Source organism: Sphaerodactylus townsendi, linkage group LG15, assembly GCF_021028975.2.
Source record: "Sphaerodactylus townsendi isolate TG3544 linkage group LG15, MPM_Stown_v2.3, whole genome shotgun sequence".
In the NCBI taxonomy this organism is placed as follows: Eukaryota; Metazoa; Chordata; class Lepidosauria; order Squamata; family Sphaerodactylidae; genus Sphaerodactylus; species Sphaerodactylus townsendi.
Genome location: NC_059439.1, coordinates 22,073,147 through 22,089,709, shown reverse-complemented (window position 1 = coordinate 22,089,709; position 16,563 = coordinate 22,073,147). Strand labels below are relative to the sequence as shown.

The following is a 16,563-nucleotide window of genomic DNA, read 5'->3' as shown; positions in this document are numbered from 1 at the left end:
AGATTCAGAAAAAAGTTGTTTCCTTCTCATGATGAACAAGTGCAAGAAGTTTCTATGAGGGAAATTAATCATAACAAGAATAGTTTGCACACACACTATCTGTTTTGCTCCCAATTACAAAATTGTTTGGCTATATTATGTGCTGGCGAAGAATAATAGTTGTTCTGACCTGTACAAGTGAAACATTATAAGAACTTTCAGTTGCTAAGCAAATAGAGTAACACATTGATGTTTTCCAGAAAAGAAGCATGGATATATGAGAGAAAGGTGTTAAGCACTTACTTTTTTACTGAACAGAATTCTTCCGAGGCCTATAAATTATATTCCAGTGTTCTCCTTGTGTTTACCTTAGCATGTATTTTTATTGCTGTAATAATTTTGGACAAAATCAGCTATCAGTCTGTCACCATGAAAGGAAGTGTCATACTAAGCTTATTTTGCTAAAGAGGTTCGCTACTAACCATAAGTAGTGTCCAGCTGCTTGTTTGGGGAGGATGTTTATCTCTGCTTTATGGATCAGGGTATTCAGAGATTTCTACTTTGGAGCTTGTGGTAATTAGTCTCTAGGGAATGAGGTTATATCTTAGTCTCTAGGTAATTAGTCTCTAGAGAACGATAGTTATATCTAAATGTTTAACTTGGGAAACACAATGGACCCATGGAGAAATATTGATAGACAAGCAAATTATTCAAGATATAACTTCCAGAATATAATGTAATATTATTTATTGTCTCAGTTTTCCTCCGCAGTGGACACCCGAAGTGGTTAACACAAATGTCAGGATATTAGAAGAGAAGAGAAGAAGAGATTGGATATATATTCCCCCTTTCTCTCCTGTAGGAGACTCAAAGGGGCTTACGATCTCCTTGCCCTTCCCCCCTCACAACAGACACCCAGCTGGCGTGTGTGAGAGTGTACATGTTAATCTGAATTCCCCAGAGAAGCTTCCACAGCTCAGGAGGCAGAGTGGAGAATCAAACCCGGTTTTTCCAGATTAGAATGCACCTGCTCTTAACCTCCTACGCCACTGCTGCTCCTTTTAAACAACAACCTGGACTCATTTCCCACAGGGCTTATCTCTCAGGGGAAAAGGCTGAAAGACATAGGTTAACGTCAAAGGCTAAGACTTCTTTGGCACTTGCCCTTTGGATTGCCCCCTTTATTAATTATTAATAACAGTAATAATATATTGATTAATAATAATATTAACAACAAATTAATTTATAATTACATCCCCAATTCCTAATTATTAATAACATTTAATATGGATTTATATAGAGCTTCATGTCCTGTGACTTCTAAAGTTGATTATAGTTTCCAGAATTCTTGAAACTGGGAAAATGTTTCTTTTCTATGTCAAGTAACACTTATGTAAAAAGTTTTCACCTTACTAAAACAACTCTGAAAGATGCTGGAAATGTTTGCGAGAAATTGGCATATTCAAACACATGTGGTGGGATTGTAGTATGGTGGAAAATTATTGGCAGGAAATACATGTGCAGGTAATACGAATTGTTGGTCAGCAATTTACTTCCCAGAGTATTATATATTTGGTAAATCCAACTTTGTCTGGGAATGAGCTGCCGAAAAAATATTATCATCTGTTTTTTCATCTAGCAGCAGCGGCAAGAGTTGTGCTTGCAAGTGTATGGAAAACTGATAAGATACCAACTCTGGAGGACTGGAAGGAAAAGGTCCAATATTTCTCCAGTATGGATCGGGTAACTCATAGGATAAGGAAAATACCTTATGAAAAATACAAAGAAAGATGGGAACCTTGGTTTGTCTACTTTAAGGAAACAAATGATGTCAAACATCACAACATTACATACTAAACTTCATATCAAGTATAAAAACAAATACAGGAAGAAATGGGTGAATGAATGGCTCCAATTGTTCTCATAGTGATAAATAGCTAGAAATGATTTTCTGGATGACCAGTGTTACAGGAGGAAACAAAGGGGTGGGGAATATTACTCATTTAGTGTAATAAGGGGGACATTGAACTTGTCTTAGTCTGCTGATAGTTGTCTTGCTGGTGTATTACAAATCGTTATAGATAGTGAATAGTAGTGGATATAGTAAATAGGATTTTTTTGTAAATATTTGTGCGATTAATAACAATATGTAAAGTTTTAATATTATAATATAATAATCTATATTTAGTAAGGATTGTTAAATTGTCATATATTTATGTTGTGTAACAGCTTGATTATTGATGTATATGTCAGTGATCTTTGGTTGGAAATAAATTTATTTGGGAAAAAAAGAAAAAAGTTTTCACCTTACTCATTTTAAATCTTGTATATACAAACGTTGTTTGTGCATGTATGCGACAACTGCTATTTTTGAAGTTCTATAAGCCTTCTAGTGTGGAGGTTTAGTCTCCTGAATATTTTTGGATTTTATCAACCACCATTACATTCAGAAATTTTATTTAATGAACATCAGTCAAATCAGTAAAACATGCCACTACAATCCCAGACGTTCATGATGGATCTGTTACAAATGGATTGAAAATATGCACACTTGAAAGAAATGACCATAAGAACAATAGGCAGCATAATAAAGGTAACAGGCAGCTAAACCTGCGTTAAAATCCCCATATTTCTGATCAATTCTAGCTTGCAACTGAAGCTTTATTATAAACTTTAAAAGTGGGGGACCCATAAAGATTGGAGGGAGGATCTTATTGTCCCATTCCCTCTTGCCTTTCCTGCTTGCTTCCTGCAGTGATTGCAGCTTCTCCTCTTTCCCACCCAATGACCCACTTTTTGTCTTCGCTTCCGGGCAACCTCTGTCCCTTCCCTCATTCACCTTTTTCTGTTCCTATCTCCATCTCCGGATTTCCATTTTGTACGTTTCTGTTCCTCCCCCTTCCAACTTCCCCTTTCCATCCTCCTGCTGTTCATCTTTTTTAAAATCCTTGTACAGAGTATATACAATAGAAAAGGGGAATGCAACTGAAGTTACCAAGCAAGCAATTATTTGTACACAATAAGGCCAGCAGTCATAGACTGTATAATTTATGAGTTTACTAAGTCTACAATCCATACATTTATGGGACTATCTCAATAATGCCGCAGTACACCTTCAAGTATTTCTCTTATACAGACATAAGTACATTCATAAGTACTAAGAACATAAGAACATAAGAACAAGCCAGCTGGATCAGACCAAAGTCCATCTAGTCCAGCTCTCTGCTACTCGCAGTGGCCCACCAAAGTACTAGTCAGCACTTTGCTTCCCTAATCCCTAATGCAAACCCAACATGAGCAATCAGCCTCCAGATTTGTTCTGGCTTCAACAATCTTCAGAGCCTCATGAATGGGTGGTATTTTCAATGTTGGTCAATAAGTCACATATAAGACTGCTTTTACAAAAAATCAAGTCAGATTTCATTTGTCTCTGCAAAGCTTTCTCTTGCTGCAAAAATGTCCTTAATTTACTTAGGATATTTGCCACAGATAATATACTTAGGATTATCTGAAGATAATTTACTTAAAATATTCCCTTATGCATAGACATTCTGGAATGGAGCTTTGAACAGACCTTGATATTGTGAAAATGTTATGTTTGAAATGCTATTACATGCTATTAAATGCTATTGAAATGCTATTACAAAAACATCTTGAAACATGCTATTACAAATGCTATTACAAAAACAAATTGAAAAATAGGTCTTTTCCACACAGCAGAAATATAATGTCTTGCAGAAGTTATTTGAAAAATCTGTTTTGACTTTTTTTTTGTCAACTCAGCATGGACAAAAAAAAGCGTTGCAAGGGAATTTGGGTCTGCCCCTCCTCTACTAGCTGACTGAAGCTTGTCTGTTTTATGTTGCGCCTGCCATTTTGTATGCTGCTACAGAGATTCTCCATCCCTGCCTCTGTTTGATGAAGGTTTTGCTCAGAGGTTTCCTCTGCTAGCAGCTCACCCATTTGCTATTTCACCACAAAAAGTACATGAAAAGTTTGTTTTGCCTGGCGATCCTGTGCAAATGTTGCTTCTGTCTGTGAAGCGACAACAAATGGAAATATATGGCTATTGCCGATTCTTGCGTTGTCATAATCATCGCTTCGCAGACAGCTCCCTCAAAAAAACAAGGGAAAAATTGACATGTGTGTGGGATCATCAAGCAATTTTTAAAAATTCATGTACTTTTTTACATTCATGTACTTTTCATTTATTTTTAACACCTGCAATATTTAGATTTTAAAGGAATGGATCATTTGTTGTGGCAACTGGCAACATTTTAAATACATCCACATGACTAGAGTTTGAAAATCTTCCCTTCAAAACAATTCAGTCACAAGACACAATAACAAGTTTTTCTCATGTCAAACCCTGCTTTCTTGGTAATGTCATGGCTATGAACATGCTTTTTTGTTGACAAATTTTCTCTAGAAATCACATTGATGGAGGAAACCTTGCTTTCCTTTTTGAAAAAAAGATGACACAATCAATCATTTTCCAAAGTGCAGTTTTGATGTCTCTGTTCCTCATTGTATAGATGATTGGATTCATCAGTGGAGGAACCACAGAATACAGGATAGCAATCACCAAATCCAGATCTGAAGGGGACTGTGAGTTTGACTTCAAGCAAGCAATGCTTCCGGTACTGATGAACAACAAGACCACAATAAGGTAGGGTATACATGTTGAGAAAACTTTATTCCTTCCCTGTGTGGTGGGGATTCTAAGCACTGATTTGAAAATGTACACGTATGAAACAATTATGGAACCAACACAAAAAAGACTACAAATTCACTCAAAACAAGAGCTCCAACTTCAATGAGGTACTAATTATCACAAGATAGTTTCAGGAGCTGTGAAATCTCACAGAAGAACTGATTGATGACACTGGAGCAGAAGGTGATGGCAAAAGCACTACCAGTATGTAAGCCTGAGTAAAGAAGACCACCAACCCATGCGCTGGCTGCCATCTTGATGCAGACTGTTCTATCCATCACTGTCTCATAGTGCAGGGGGTCACAAATGGCAACATATCTATCATAGGCCATGCCTGTGAGGAGGAAAAAGTCTGATGACATGAAAAAGGGCAAGAAATACACCTGTGCTACACATCCAGAATATGAAATCTCCCAGGTGTTCAAGAGAGAGTTAACCATGGCATTTGGGAGGGTGACAGATATGCATCCCAGATCAACAACGGATAAATTCACCAGGAAAAAGTACATGGGAGTATGCAAGTGCTGATTCAGAACAACAGCTGAAATGATGAGGAAGTTTGCTGTCAGAGTTGTCAAGTAAACTGCCAATGAAAGAATGAAGAACCATATATTTTGTTCTAGTGTCAGATGAAATGCTAAGGGAACAGAAGCGACGTGCCGGAGGCCCAGGGACATGCCGGGTCGGCCGGGCGCTGGCGCTCCGTGGCGCTGGCGTCCCGCCTCTTCCCGGGACCGTCCATGCGGACGGTCCCAGCGTCTTCGGGTCGGCGCGCAATGCGCTGACCCAGCCATTTCCGCCGCCGTGCGGAAACGGCCTCTGGTTCTTGGTTTACAGCCTGCAAACCTCATCAGAAAATGAATTTAATTGGCCATCATTATCAGGATGGTGAGGAGACTAACACTATCCAAATTGAAACAACCTTGCACAGATTTGCTTCAAAACATTCCTCTGGTACTTGCAATGGAAGCAAAACATTATTATACAACGAATAGCTTTTACATCTCCTTTGTCCTACCAAAACCTGGTTGGTATAGTAGTTAGAGAAAGATGTGACTGGCATCTAAGATAGCTGGGTTTGAATACCTAATCTGCCATAGAAGTTCCTGGTCCAATAACACTTTCTCAGCCTAACCTGATTCATATGAGTGTTGTGGAGATAAAATAAAGGACAGTAAAACAATGCAAGCCCATTTGGGTCCATGTTGGGGGAAGAGTTGTATATGACATTTGTCAAAAATCTACTTTGCCTGTGATTTTAAAAAAGAAGAAGAAGAAGAAGAAGAGTTTGGATTTATATCCCCCCTTTCTCTCCTGTAGGGGACTCAAAGGGGCTTACAATCTCCTTGCCCTTCCCCCCTCACAACAAATACCCTGTGAGGTGGGTGGGGCTGTGAGAGCTCCGAGAAGCTGTGACTAGCCCAAGGTCACCCAGCTGGCATGTGTGGGAGTGTACAGGCTAATCTGAATTCCCCAGATAAGCCTCCACAGCTCAGGCGGCAGAGCAGGGAATCAAACCCGGTTCCTCCAGATTAGATACACGAGCTCTTAACCTCCTATGCCACTGCTGGCAAAAAAGGAGGGTATTTCTCTTCACCTGGTATTGCTGCTATCCTCTGATTCCCTGGATCCTTAGTAAGATAATCCTACAGCTGTAGCTGCTGAACAAGAATCCCAGATAACTATGAATAGGAGGCACAGTCAGAGGCAGGTTTCAGTAAGTACCCACGAGAAACTGCATAAGAATACAAACGTTAGACTGCAGTATCAGCAATCAACAGCAACAGTTAAAATATGTCAATAAGTTTTATTTTAATACACTGCATACTGAATTCGCATCACAACACAGTACAATATCACCATAAATGCTGTCTTTAAACCTCAGCTTCCAGAGGGCTAAAATAAAGGTTCTGGTTTATCCATAATGCAATGCCGTAGAAATTCCGACAAGTTAGACATTTGAAGGAAAAATTTGAAGCATGGAAAGCCAATGATTTTCATTTTGGAAGCTATTCCAGTACAATTGATCAATTCTAAAGGTTGCCCAAAACAGCAGTTCGAGCAGCTTGCAAGACCAAGGAGCTATCCCCTCATCTAAGGCAGCAGAGATTTCAGAGTAGAATGTAATAGTGGACCTGAATTTCAGTGGGAGGGTATTTGTAGTGCATGCAAAAGAAGTCAGTGTTTCAGTTATAGACTCAAGGAATCATAAAGTACAAAGAAGTTTTTAATGCGTTTAGGATTCAAAGAACTTGAAAGGCTGATCTAGAACACATGCAATATTTAGTTGTAAAAGGAATGGATCATTTGTTACAGCAACAGTTTTAATACATACTCATACCTGGAGGTGTGGACACAATGAAAGTATGAACTCATAAGGGCAGAGGTCATGGAAGTTGAGTAAAACTCTTACCATAAACATCATCAATGCATTGAACAGTTTCTTTAGAAAATTGGAGGGGGCGTAATGCAAAAGCTTATGCTCCAAAATCCTTGTTGGTCTCAAAAGCTCAGAATAAAGTTCTTCGACTGCAGACCAACATGTAGTTTTAAGAGACACCGTAGTTTCAATATCTTCTCGGTGAAGTTTTGACTAGGGCAAAGTGTTTTCTTTGACACAATTATGTTTGAATTAGATTGGTGGGGGAAACCCTGCTTTCCTTTCCGAAAGACTGCCACGATCAATCATTTTCCAAATGGCAGTTTTGATGTCCCTGTTCCTCATTGTATAGATGATTGGATTCATCAGTGGAGGAACCACAGAATATAAGATAGCAAACATCAAGTCCAGATGTGAAGAGGATTGTGAGTTTGGCTTCATATAAGCAAAGCTTCCAGTACAGATAAACAATGAGACCACAGTAAGGTGGGGTATACATGTTGAGAAAGCTTTGTTCCTTCCCTGTGTGGTAGGAATTCTGAGCACTGACTTAAAAATGTACACGTATGAAAGAATTATGAAACCAAAACAAGAAAAGGCTATACATTCACTGAAAACAAGAACTCCAACTTCAATGAGGTACAGATTGTCACATGATAGTTTCAGTAACTGTGGGATCTCACAGAAGAACTGGTTGATGACATTGGAGCAGAAGGTGATGGCAAAAGTACTACCGGTATGTAAACCTGAGTAAAGAAGACCAGCAGCCCATGCGCTGGCTGCCATCTTGATGCAGACTGTTCTATCCATCACTGTCTCATAGTGCAGCGGGTCACAGATAGCAACGTATCTATCATAGGCCATGCCTGTGAGGAGGAACAAGTCTACTATCAAGAAAAAAAATAAGGAATACACCTGTGCTACACATCCAGAATATGAAATCTCCCAGGTGTTGAAGAGAGAATTAATCATGGCATTTGGGATAGTGACAGATATGGATCCCAGATCAACAACAGATAAATTCACCAGGAAAAAGTACATGGGAGTATGTAAGTGCTGGTCTGTAGAAACAGCTGAAATGATGAGGAAGTTTGCTGTCACAGCTGCCAAGTAAACTACTAATAAAAGAATGAAGCACCATATATTTTGTTCCCGAGTGTCAGAGAAACCCAGAAGAAGAAATGTTGTAAATGTACTAGAGTTGGTCATTTCCTTGTAAAGAAATCTTCTGTATTGCTGTTGAGGGGAAAAGCAAACTTGATTTAGATGTTATGAATGAAGACAATTGTTTCACTGGGTTACTTTCAGCCATCTTCTCTTGCTCGTTCTCACCACATTGCCCTCTTCACTACTATTACATTGAGATTTTGTACCTGAAGGTCCAATCATCCCCAGCATATCCTTTTTGCAGAATCAAGGTTGACCTCACGATCCTTTCTACCCATCATTTATGGTGGTTGGATCCAACCCATTAAGGAAACTGCATTTTGCACACTTAGGACATCATGAAAAGTGTTTTTTTTAAAAAAAAAATAATTGCAGAACAGGACACCAAGCAAGGGCTAAACAATGATTAAATCTTGGTCCATAGGGAAAAACACAAATGCACACACACACACACACAAAACATAACACACTCCCATTCATACATATTACTGACATAAATTACTTGTTACAATTAATCTGTTTCAAAAAAGATATTTTCCAATTCAAACAGGTACACTTTCTGAGAAAGATTTTGTACCTGAGGGTCCTATCATTCCCAGGACATATTGTCAATTCACTTCGATAGAGATTGAGTGGCTTCCAGCCAGTTTTTCCTATTAAATTTTCGTGAGTTTCCCTTTTATAATAGCTCCTGTTCCACATGCAGTTACCCAGTTCTAGCTTAAGGTTACTGCCTCCTCCCTAATTAATTCGTGTGTTACCTGGGTCTATCCTACTGACAAAAGGCTGCAGTTTTGTTTGCCTCTCTAAGGCTCATTCCGCACACGCAAAATAATGCACTTTCAAGCTGCTTTCACAACTGTTTTTGCCATTCCGCACAGCTTCAAAGAGCCCTGAAAGCAGCTTGAAAGTGCATTATTCTGCGTGTGCGGAATGAGCCTAAGGTACAACAGATTGAGATAAATGAAGCTGTCTGGAAATCTGACATGCTATTCAGGTGTAGGTTCCCAATTCAATGGATTCACTCAGTGGTGGACTAATAGTTATTGGTTAAAGCAATAGAAGTCTCTTTTGTCCCTCGGAGATCAAAAGTGTAATATTTCTTGCTTGAAAAATTAGTACTGGAATTTTAACATAAATATTTGCATTGTCTTTGATACACTCCTCAGTCTCTTGTTCCTGACGGGAACTTGAAGAAGATAAAATGTCCAATTGACACCAGGAACTTTGTGAAAATAGAAGATGGGATTTCTCTGTGGAGATTGGAGAACAGTTCGCTAATAAATAATGAGAATACAAAACTGCCTGCATGGACCTGTGAAATTGTATGTTAGTGTGAAAAGGAATAAGGGAAAAGATAGGGATAGAAGTTCAATGTATACATTCAGTTATTATGTTTTTATCTGCATAGGGTATCCACCACCCAAAAGGTAGCACACAAGTGAGCTTACCGTAGGGTGCCATTACACAATTCCTCCTACCATGCAGAAATAGAGCTGGGAAAGTACAGTCACTGGGACAGAATATGAAAGCATGTTTCTATAAAAACAAATTTGGCATATTGATTTGCATAGTGGGGATTAAAATTCTGAGAGATGGTTTAACACGTTGGTTGCATCCCATCAGTTTTCCCAACAGTGAAAAGATGAGCAGAAGTCTCCTTTGACTATACAAAAATGATATGATTGGTGGGAATCATGAGACTTGTTTGGACAAAAGCCATGTGGATCAGGACCTGTAGTCTGGAGAAAGAACTGGGGAAATTCCTGCCAAGTGATGATGCCAATTGTAGACATAAAGCTTCATTCAGATAATTTTAGGCAGTAAGCTGGACATTCCCCAGGTATATATACTCCACTTGCTTTACTACCATCAGATCCTCTGAAGATGCCAGCCACAGATGCTGGCAAAACGTCAGGAGAAAATGCAACTAGAACATGGCCATACAGCCTGGAAACCACACCCCTTCATAGTTTGTTTCCAGGATTTAAGCACCATATGCCACATGTTCCAACTGCTTCTATACAATATTGTAGCACTTTATAAATTAAGATCAGGGGAGAGGGAAAGGATGCTTATACTGAAAGAATCTTATGTCATTATCCCTTGCAAATTCACATACAATAGACTTTTCAAAGAAGAATCGTGCTGGCTGACAATAGAACAGGGTAGATAAGGAGATGACTGATAGTTTACCTTTCAGGGAAACACCTTCAGTCTTTCTGATTTGATATCTTCTTTTCACAAAGAGATGTCCAAAAGGTGACAGTGAATTCCACATCCATCCACATCCTCCGCAATAATGAGCATTTTGAGTAAATGCATACTGGGAAATAAGTTTTATATATGCATCTTTGGGATTGTTGTTGAGAATGTTCATCCCATATCCAAGAAGTATTCAGTAACAGAGGTCCCAGGAGAACTTTCCTCCTCTCTGTAGACTGCAATGGTTTTCTGATAAAAAGATTCACTGGGTTATGTACCCATAAGAGTTATCTTCCAATTAACAGAGAGAATTATATCTCATTCTCTCCACAATTATACATTTAATTTCTGATGTTCCCATTGAAAGAATTTATGTTTCTTTTTATGATAGCAACATTTCTGATTGAAGGCAGCTACAGAGTTATAGCCCATCTTGGCTGGCTCTTTCCATCCCCTTCTTTTCCCTTCCTTTTAACTCTATATACTTGTGTTACTGAAGGACTAGAGGGCACTGCTTTTAGTTTAAATTATTCCAGTTCAATTGTATTTTTAGGTATTGTAATATATTGTATATATTTTACAGAATATATTGGAAGGTACTTTGAGTCTGCATGTCAAATAGAGGGGGGGGGGAATCAAAGAAGTCTATCAATCAGTGGCCATCAGTGTTCCTGAAAGTGTAAAGGGGAATGTTGATTTATATTTAACTCAGTCTACAATTGAATCCTATCATTTCTTCAGCATGATTGTTCCCAGTTTCCCATTTCCGTGCAACCTCATTTCATGAGTCTGATAAACACAAAAGCTTAAGATCACAGCATAGCCTTTTGGATAGTTTCACAAGTGGGAAAACGTGTTGGGTAAATCTGGCCATTTCTGCACAGTGGCAGAACTGGCTGTCCACTGGCATAATTAATGCTGGTGGAGCCATGGGGCCATTCACACGGTCTTGTGCGGGCAGCCCGGAAGCGGGTCAAAGCAGTGATGGGATTCAAGTAATTTAACAACCACTTCTGGTGGCGAGATTCAAATAATTTAACTGGATGTTTTCAAGCACCATTTCATCAACCGATTCTGCCCTAGTGGTGTGAACCTGATGAATCCCACCACTGGATCAAAGGGCAGCACGGGAGTGTCCCTTCTCCCTCCGGAGGCTTGGAGGGAAGACAAGGTAAACAACACATGCAAACAGGCAGCGCAGGAAAGCACCGCTCTTACACCGGTGCCCTTCGCGTGGCACCAGCAGGAAGACATCGCTTTCCAAAAAACACACTCATGGAGACTGTTTTGAAAGCAGCCTTTTAATGCCATTTTTTGGTGGGTGAGCACAGCACTTTTTACTAGGGATAGTGTTTTAACTGTGCCTATTGTGCTGTTTTTGGGCCATTCAGATATGGTATCTGCTATGATTGTGAACAAAACAGAGAGTTTAACGAAGTTTTTTTTATTTTAACAATCATTTTCAGGATCTCTGCATATGCATTCATGTGCCCAAATCACTACTCCAGGGTCTGATCTAATCTGGGGTAGAAAATAAAGGTCACAAGTGTAACATTCTTCAGATCCCCTCTCACCCCCAATTCTTGTTGACCACTAGCTTCAGTAGAATTGTGGGGGATGAGCTGGGAAAGAGACCATGCTGGCTCAGATTTTCATTAAACAACTCCCACACACCCTGTACCAATTTCAATGGAAGCTAAGGTTCTTGGTTTGCAGTCAGCAAAACTCATCAGAAAATGCTGATGTTGATCTTCAACATCATCATGATGATTGGACTATCTGTACCCAATGTGAAGAGAACTGAAACACCCTGGCACAGATTTACTCCAAAACATCCCTCTGCTGCTAGCAATGGAAGCAAACCATTGTTATAAAACAAATAGCTTTAACAGCTCCCCTGACCTACCAAAATCTGGTTGGTGTAGCAATTAAAGGTATCACATGACTGGCATCTAAGATAGCTGGGGGTGAATACCCAATCTGCCATGGATGTTCCTCGATGACGTTGGGCCAAAAACATTTTCTCACCTTTACCTGCTTCATGTGGGTGTAGTGTAGATAAAATAAAGGACAGGTGAACAACGCAAGCCCACTAGGGTTCATTTTGGGGGAAGAGTTAGATAAGACATTTGTCATAAATCTACTTTGCCTGTAATTAGCAAAGAAGGATGGGTCTTTCTGTTTCCTCATTTTGTATTGCTTCTACCCTCTGACTCCCAGGATTCATAGTAAGATAGGCATACAGCCATGGCTGCTGGACCAGAAAACCAGATGGCCATGAACAGGGGAAAAAAGTCAGAGACAGGTTTCCATGAAGTACCCACAAGACAGTGCATAAGAAACTTCAGGCTCCAATATCACCAATCAAGAGCAACGATTAAAATGTGTCAATTAGTTTTATTTTTATTTGCTGCATGTCAACGAACAGAATCCACTGGATTTACATTTCAACACAGTACAATGTCACCACAGTGCTCCCTTTAAATAACACAGGCCTCCCAGAGGGTTGGAAAGAAAAAGAATGACCCTGGTTTATCTCTAATAATGATGCCACAAAAAAAATGCCCACAAATTATTTTATTTATTTATTTATTTATTTATTTATTTATTTATTTATTTATTTATTTATTTATTTATTATTTATTTATTTATTTATTTATTTATTTATTTATACCGCCCCGTCCTTGAGTTTATACCATCTGGCTGGCCTAAGGCTGCATATAATAAATACAATCATAAAATCATCATAAATTAGCTAAAACTTATAAAAGCAGCGGAGACTATCTAAACATTAGCACGTAAATAAAGCATAAATAAAAACGTGGGTGGCGCCCGATAGCCTAACATCAATTCCTCCCCCCCCCAAGGGAGGAACGGCAGACCCCCTCAGATGTTATAGGCCCAGGTGTAGGGGCCAGAAGAAGGGGGGGCACTATCAGCGGCTGGTCCCTCCAAAGGTCTCAAGGAATAGCTCCGGCCTTTACAGGTCTCTGCGGAACTCACCACTGTCCCAGAGGGCCTAGACAGCTGGTGGAAGAGCTGCTCCATCTCAGGCCGGGGCCAGGGCTGCAGTGCCCTGGTCCGTGCAAGGGAGGCTTGCTAGCCAAGACCATTGAGGGGCCGGGGACTACTTGAGGTAAACTGGCCTCCACTGGAGTGAAGAGGCCGTGTGGGAACATATGGGGTGATGCGGTCTCGAAGATACGACACTTGAAATGTGACACACGAAATGTGACACACGAAATTAGACACTTGAAGGAAAATTTTATGAAGATCTTTGGCCAATGATTTTCACTTTGGAGGCTGTTCCAGTACAATTGATCAGTTCTCACGGTTGCCTGACACAAGAGTTACAGCATGTTGCAAGACTAAGGAGCCTTCCCCTCGTCTAAGGCAGCAGGTTCTGAAGATTCAAACAACTTGAGGGGCTGATCCAGGACACAGGCAATATTTAGTAGTAAATGAAATCAATCATTTGTTGTAGCAACATTTTAAATACATCCTCATAACCAGATATGTGGACACAATGAAGGAATGAATTCATAAGAGTAGAGGCTATGGAAGTGGAATAAAATTCTTACCCTAAATGTCATTGCTGTATTGAAAAATTTCTAAAAAAATTGGGAGGGGATGTGATGCTCCAAAATTCCTGTTGGTATCAAAATCTGAATTTGAATCAAGTCCTTCGTCTGTAGACCAACATGTAGTTTTAAGAAATGCACAACTTTTAATATCTTCACTTCAGAGCCATTCAACCACATAACAAAAAACAAAACAAAACAGATTTTGCTGATGTTGTCCCCAACCTTGGTGAAGTTTTGGCTAGGAACATGCATTTTCTCTGACAAAGTTATGTCTGGGGATCAGATTGATGGGGAAAACCTTGCTTTCCTTTTGGAAAAATTGCCACAATCAATCATTTTCCAAATGGCAGTTTTGATGTCCCTGTTCCTCATTGTATAGATGATTGGATTCATCAGTGGAGGAACCACAGAATATAGGATAGCAAACATCAGATCCACATCTGAAGAGGATCGTGAGTTTGGCTTCAGATAGGCAAAGCTTCCGGTACTGACAAACAACGAGACCACAGTAAGGTGGGGTATACATGTTGAGAAAGCCTTGTTCCTTCCCTGTTTGGTGGGGATTCTGAGCACTGACTTGAAAATGTACACATAAAAAACTAAGCAGGAAACCAAAACAAGGGAAGATAAATAAATGCTACTTGAAAATCATAACTCCAACTCTCAATGAGGTACAGGATTGTCAGCATGATATTTCCAGTAACTGTGGGATCTCTGCTATGAAGAACTGGTTGATGACATTGGAGCAGAAGGTGATGGCAAAAAGTACTACCTGCATGTAAACCTTGAGTAAAGCAAGACTAGCAGCCCATGCTTGGCTGGGTTATCTCTTGATGCAGACTGTTCTAGTATCCATCACTGTCTCATAGTGCAGAGGGGTCAGCTAGATAGGCAACCAGATCTGCTCATGGTGGGCCATGCCTGTGAGGAGGAACAAGTCTACTATCAAGAAAAAAAACAAGGAATACACCTGTGCTACACATCCAGAATATGAAATCTCCCAGGTGCTGAAGAGAGAATTAATCATGGCATTTGGGATAGTGACAGATATGGATCCCAGATCAACAACAGATAAATTCACCAGGAAAAAGTACATGGGAGTATGTAAGTGCTGGTCTGTAGAAACAGCTGAAATGATGAGGAAGTTTGCTGTCAGAGCTGTAAAGTAGACCACTAATAAAAGAACGAAGTACCATATATTTTGCTCCCAAGAGTCGGAGAAACCCAGAAGAAGAAACATTGTAATAGTGCTAGAGTTGGTCATTTCCTTGTAAAGAAGTCTTCTGTATTGCTGTTGGTGAAGAAAGAGAGGTTGATTTAGATGTTCTTAATGAAGATAAATGTTTCACTGGGTTGCATTCAGCCATCTTCTCTCACTCATTCTCACCACATTGCCCTCTTTACTACTATTACATTTAGATTTTGTACCTTAAGGCCCAGTGATCCCCAATATATCCTTCTTGCTGTAACAAAGTGGACCATTCGTTCCTTTCTCCCCATCATTTAAGCTGGGTGTATCCAACCCATTAACTTTTTAAATAGACTGTGTTATTAATCATATTTATAACTTGAAGATAATTCAGATATACTTGTGATCTTCTCTGATGCATCAATATTTTGCAATGGAGTTAAGAATACAGTTTGGTTTTGTGAAATCATTTTGAAGCATCAAGCATCTGATAAATATTGAATCATGGAATGTTGTGGCAATTTCTCTGGTGAACTACAGTTAACAGCAGTAAGCTTTTAATGTGGTTGAAAAAAAGAGTGTCAAAAAAAGAAAAGTCAGCCCTTATTAAAGTTGAAAGCCACGCCCTATGTTTTCTGGTCATATGTGTTCGTGATTTATATCCAACTACCAAACAAGCTTTTGAATTCTGAAAATGATTGTATTGTTAAACTAATTGATAAAAAGAGTAAGACCATTTCTTTCATGATTCTAAAGAAACTGTAGTTTGTCTGCTTAGGAGATCATGAAAAGTGTTTTTATGGTTGTAGAACAGGACAGCAAACAACCACTGACAAGGTCGAAATCTTGCTTCATATGTCTTGCTTCCAATCTTGTGTGTGAATCATACTGACACACACCCAAAAAGCCATATGTGACTTCTATTTACATATATTACTGTCATGAATTACTTGTAATAATTAATCTGTTTCAAAATAAGATATTTTCTAATTCAAACAGGTATGCTGCCTCCTCCCTATTTAATCAGTGTGTTACCTGGATCTATCCCATTGACAAAAGGCTGCAGTTTTGTTTGCTTCTGTAAGGTACAGCAGATTGAGATAAATGAAGCTGTGTAAAAATCAGATATGCTATTCATATGTAGGTTCCCAATTCAATAGATTCACTCAGTGGTGGACTAATATTTGTTTGTAAAAGCAATAGAAGTCTCCCTTGTCCTTCCATGATCAAAAAGTATAATATTTCCTGCTTGAAGAATTACTACTAGGATTTTAACAAAAAATATTTGCATTGACTTTGATGCATTCCTCAGTCTCTTGTCCCTGAAGGGAACTTGCTGAAGAGG

At 39.3% G+C, this 16,563-nt stretch overlaps 2 protein-coding genes and 1 pseudogene across 2 annotated transcripts in view; all 3 read right to left on the bottom strand.

Annotated features, from left to right (window-relative positions):
• The window catches only part of LOC125444579 (olfactory receptor 1019-like), a 118,379-nt gene that overhangs the window by 11,376 nt on the left and 90,440 nt on the right, over positions 1–16,563 (bottom strand). The gene's annotated exons all lie outside the window — the stretch shown is intronic.
• On the bottom strand, positions 4,412–7,032 carry LOC125444071 (annotated as a pseudogene).
• Positions 7,326–8,282, bottom strand: LOC125444070 (olfactory receptor 14A16-like). The gene has a single exon (XM_048516507.1). It carries the CDS (start codon positions 8,280–8,282, stop codon positions 7,326–7,328), a length of 957 nt encoding a protein of 318 aa, XP_048372464.1.

Coding starts and splice junctions, on each gene's coding strand:
- LOC125444070 (XM_048516507.1), bottom strand. CDS start 8,282: ATGACCAACTCTAGTACATTTACAACATTTCTTCTTCTGGGTTTCTCT.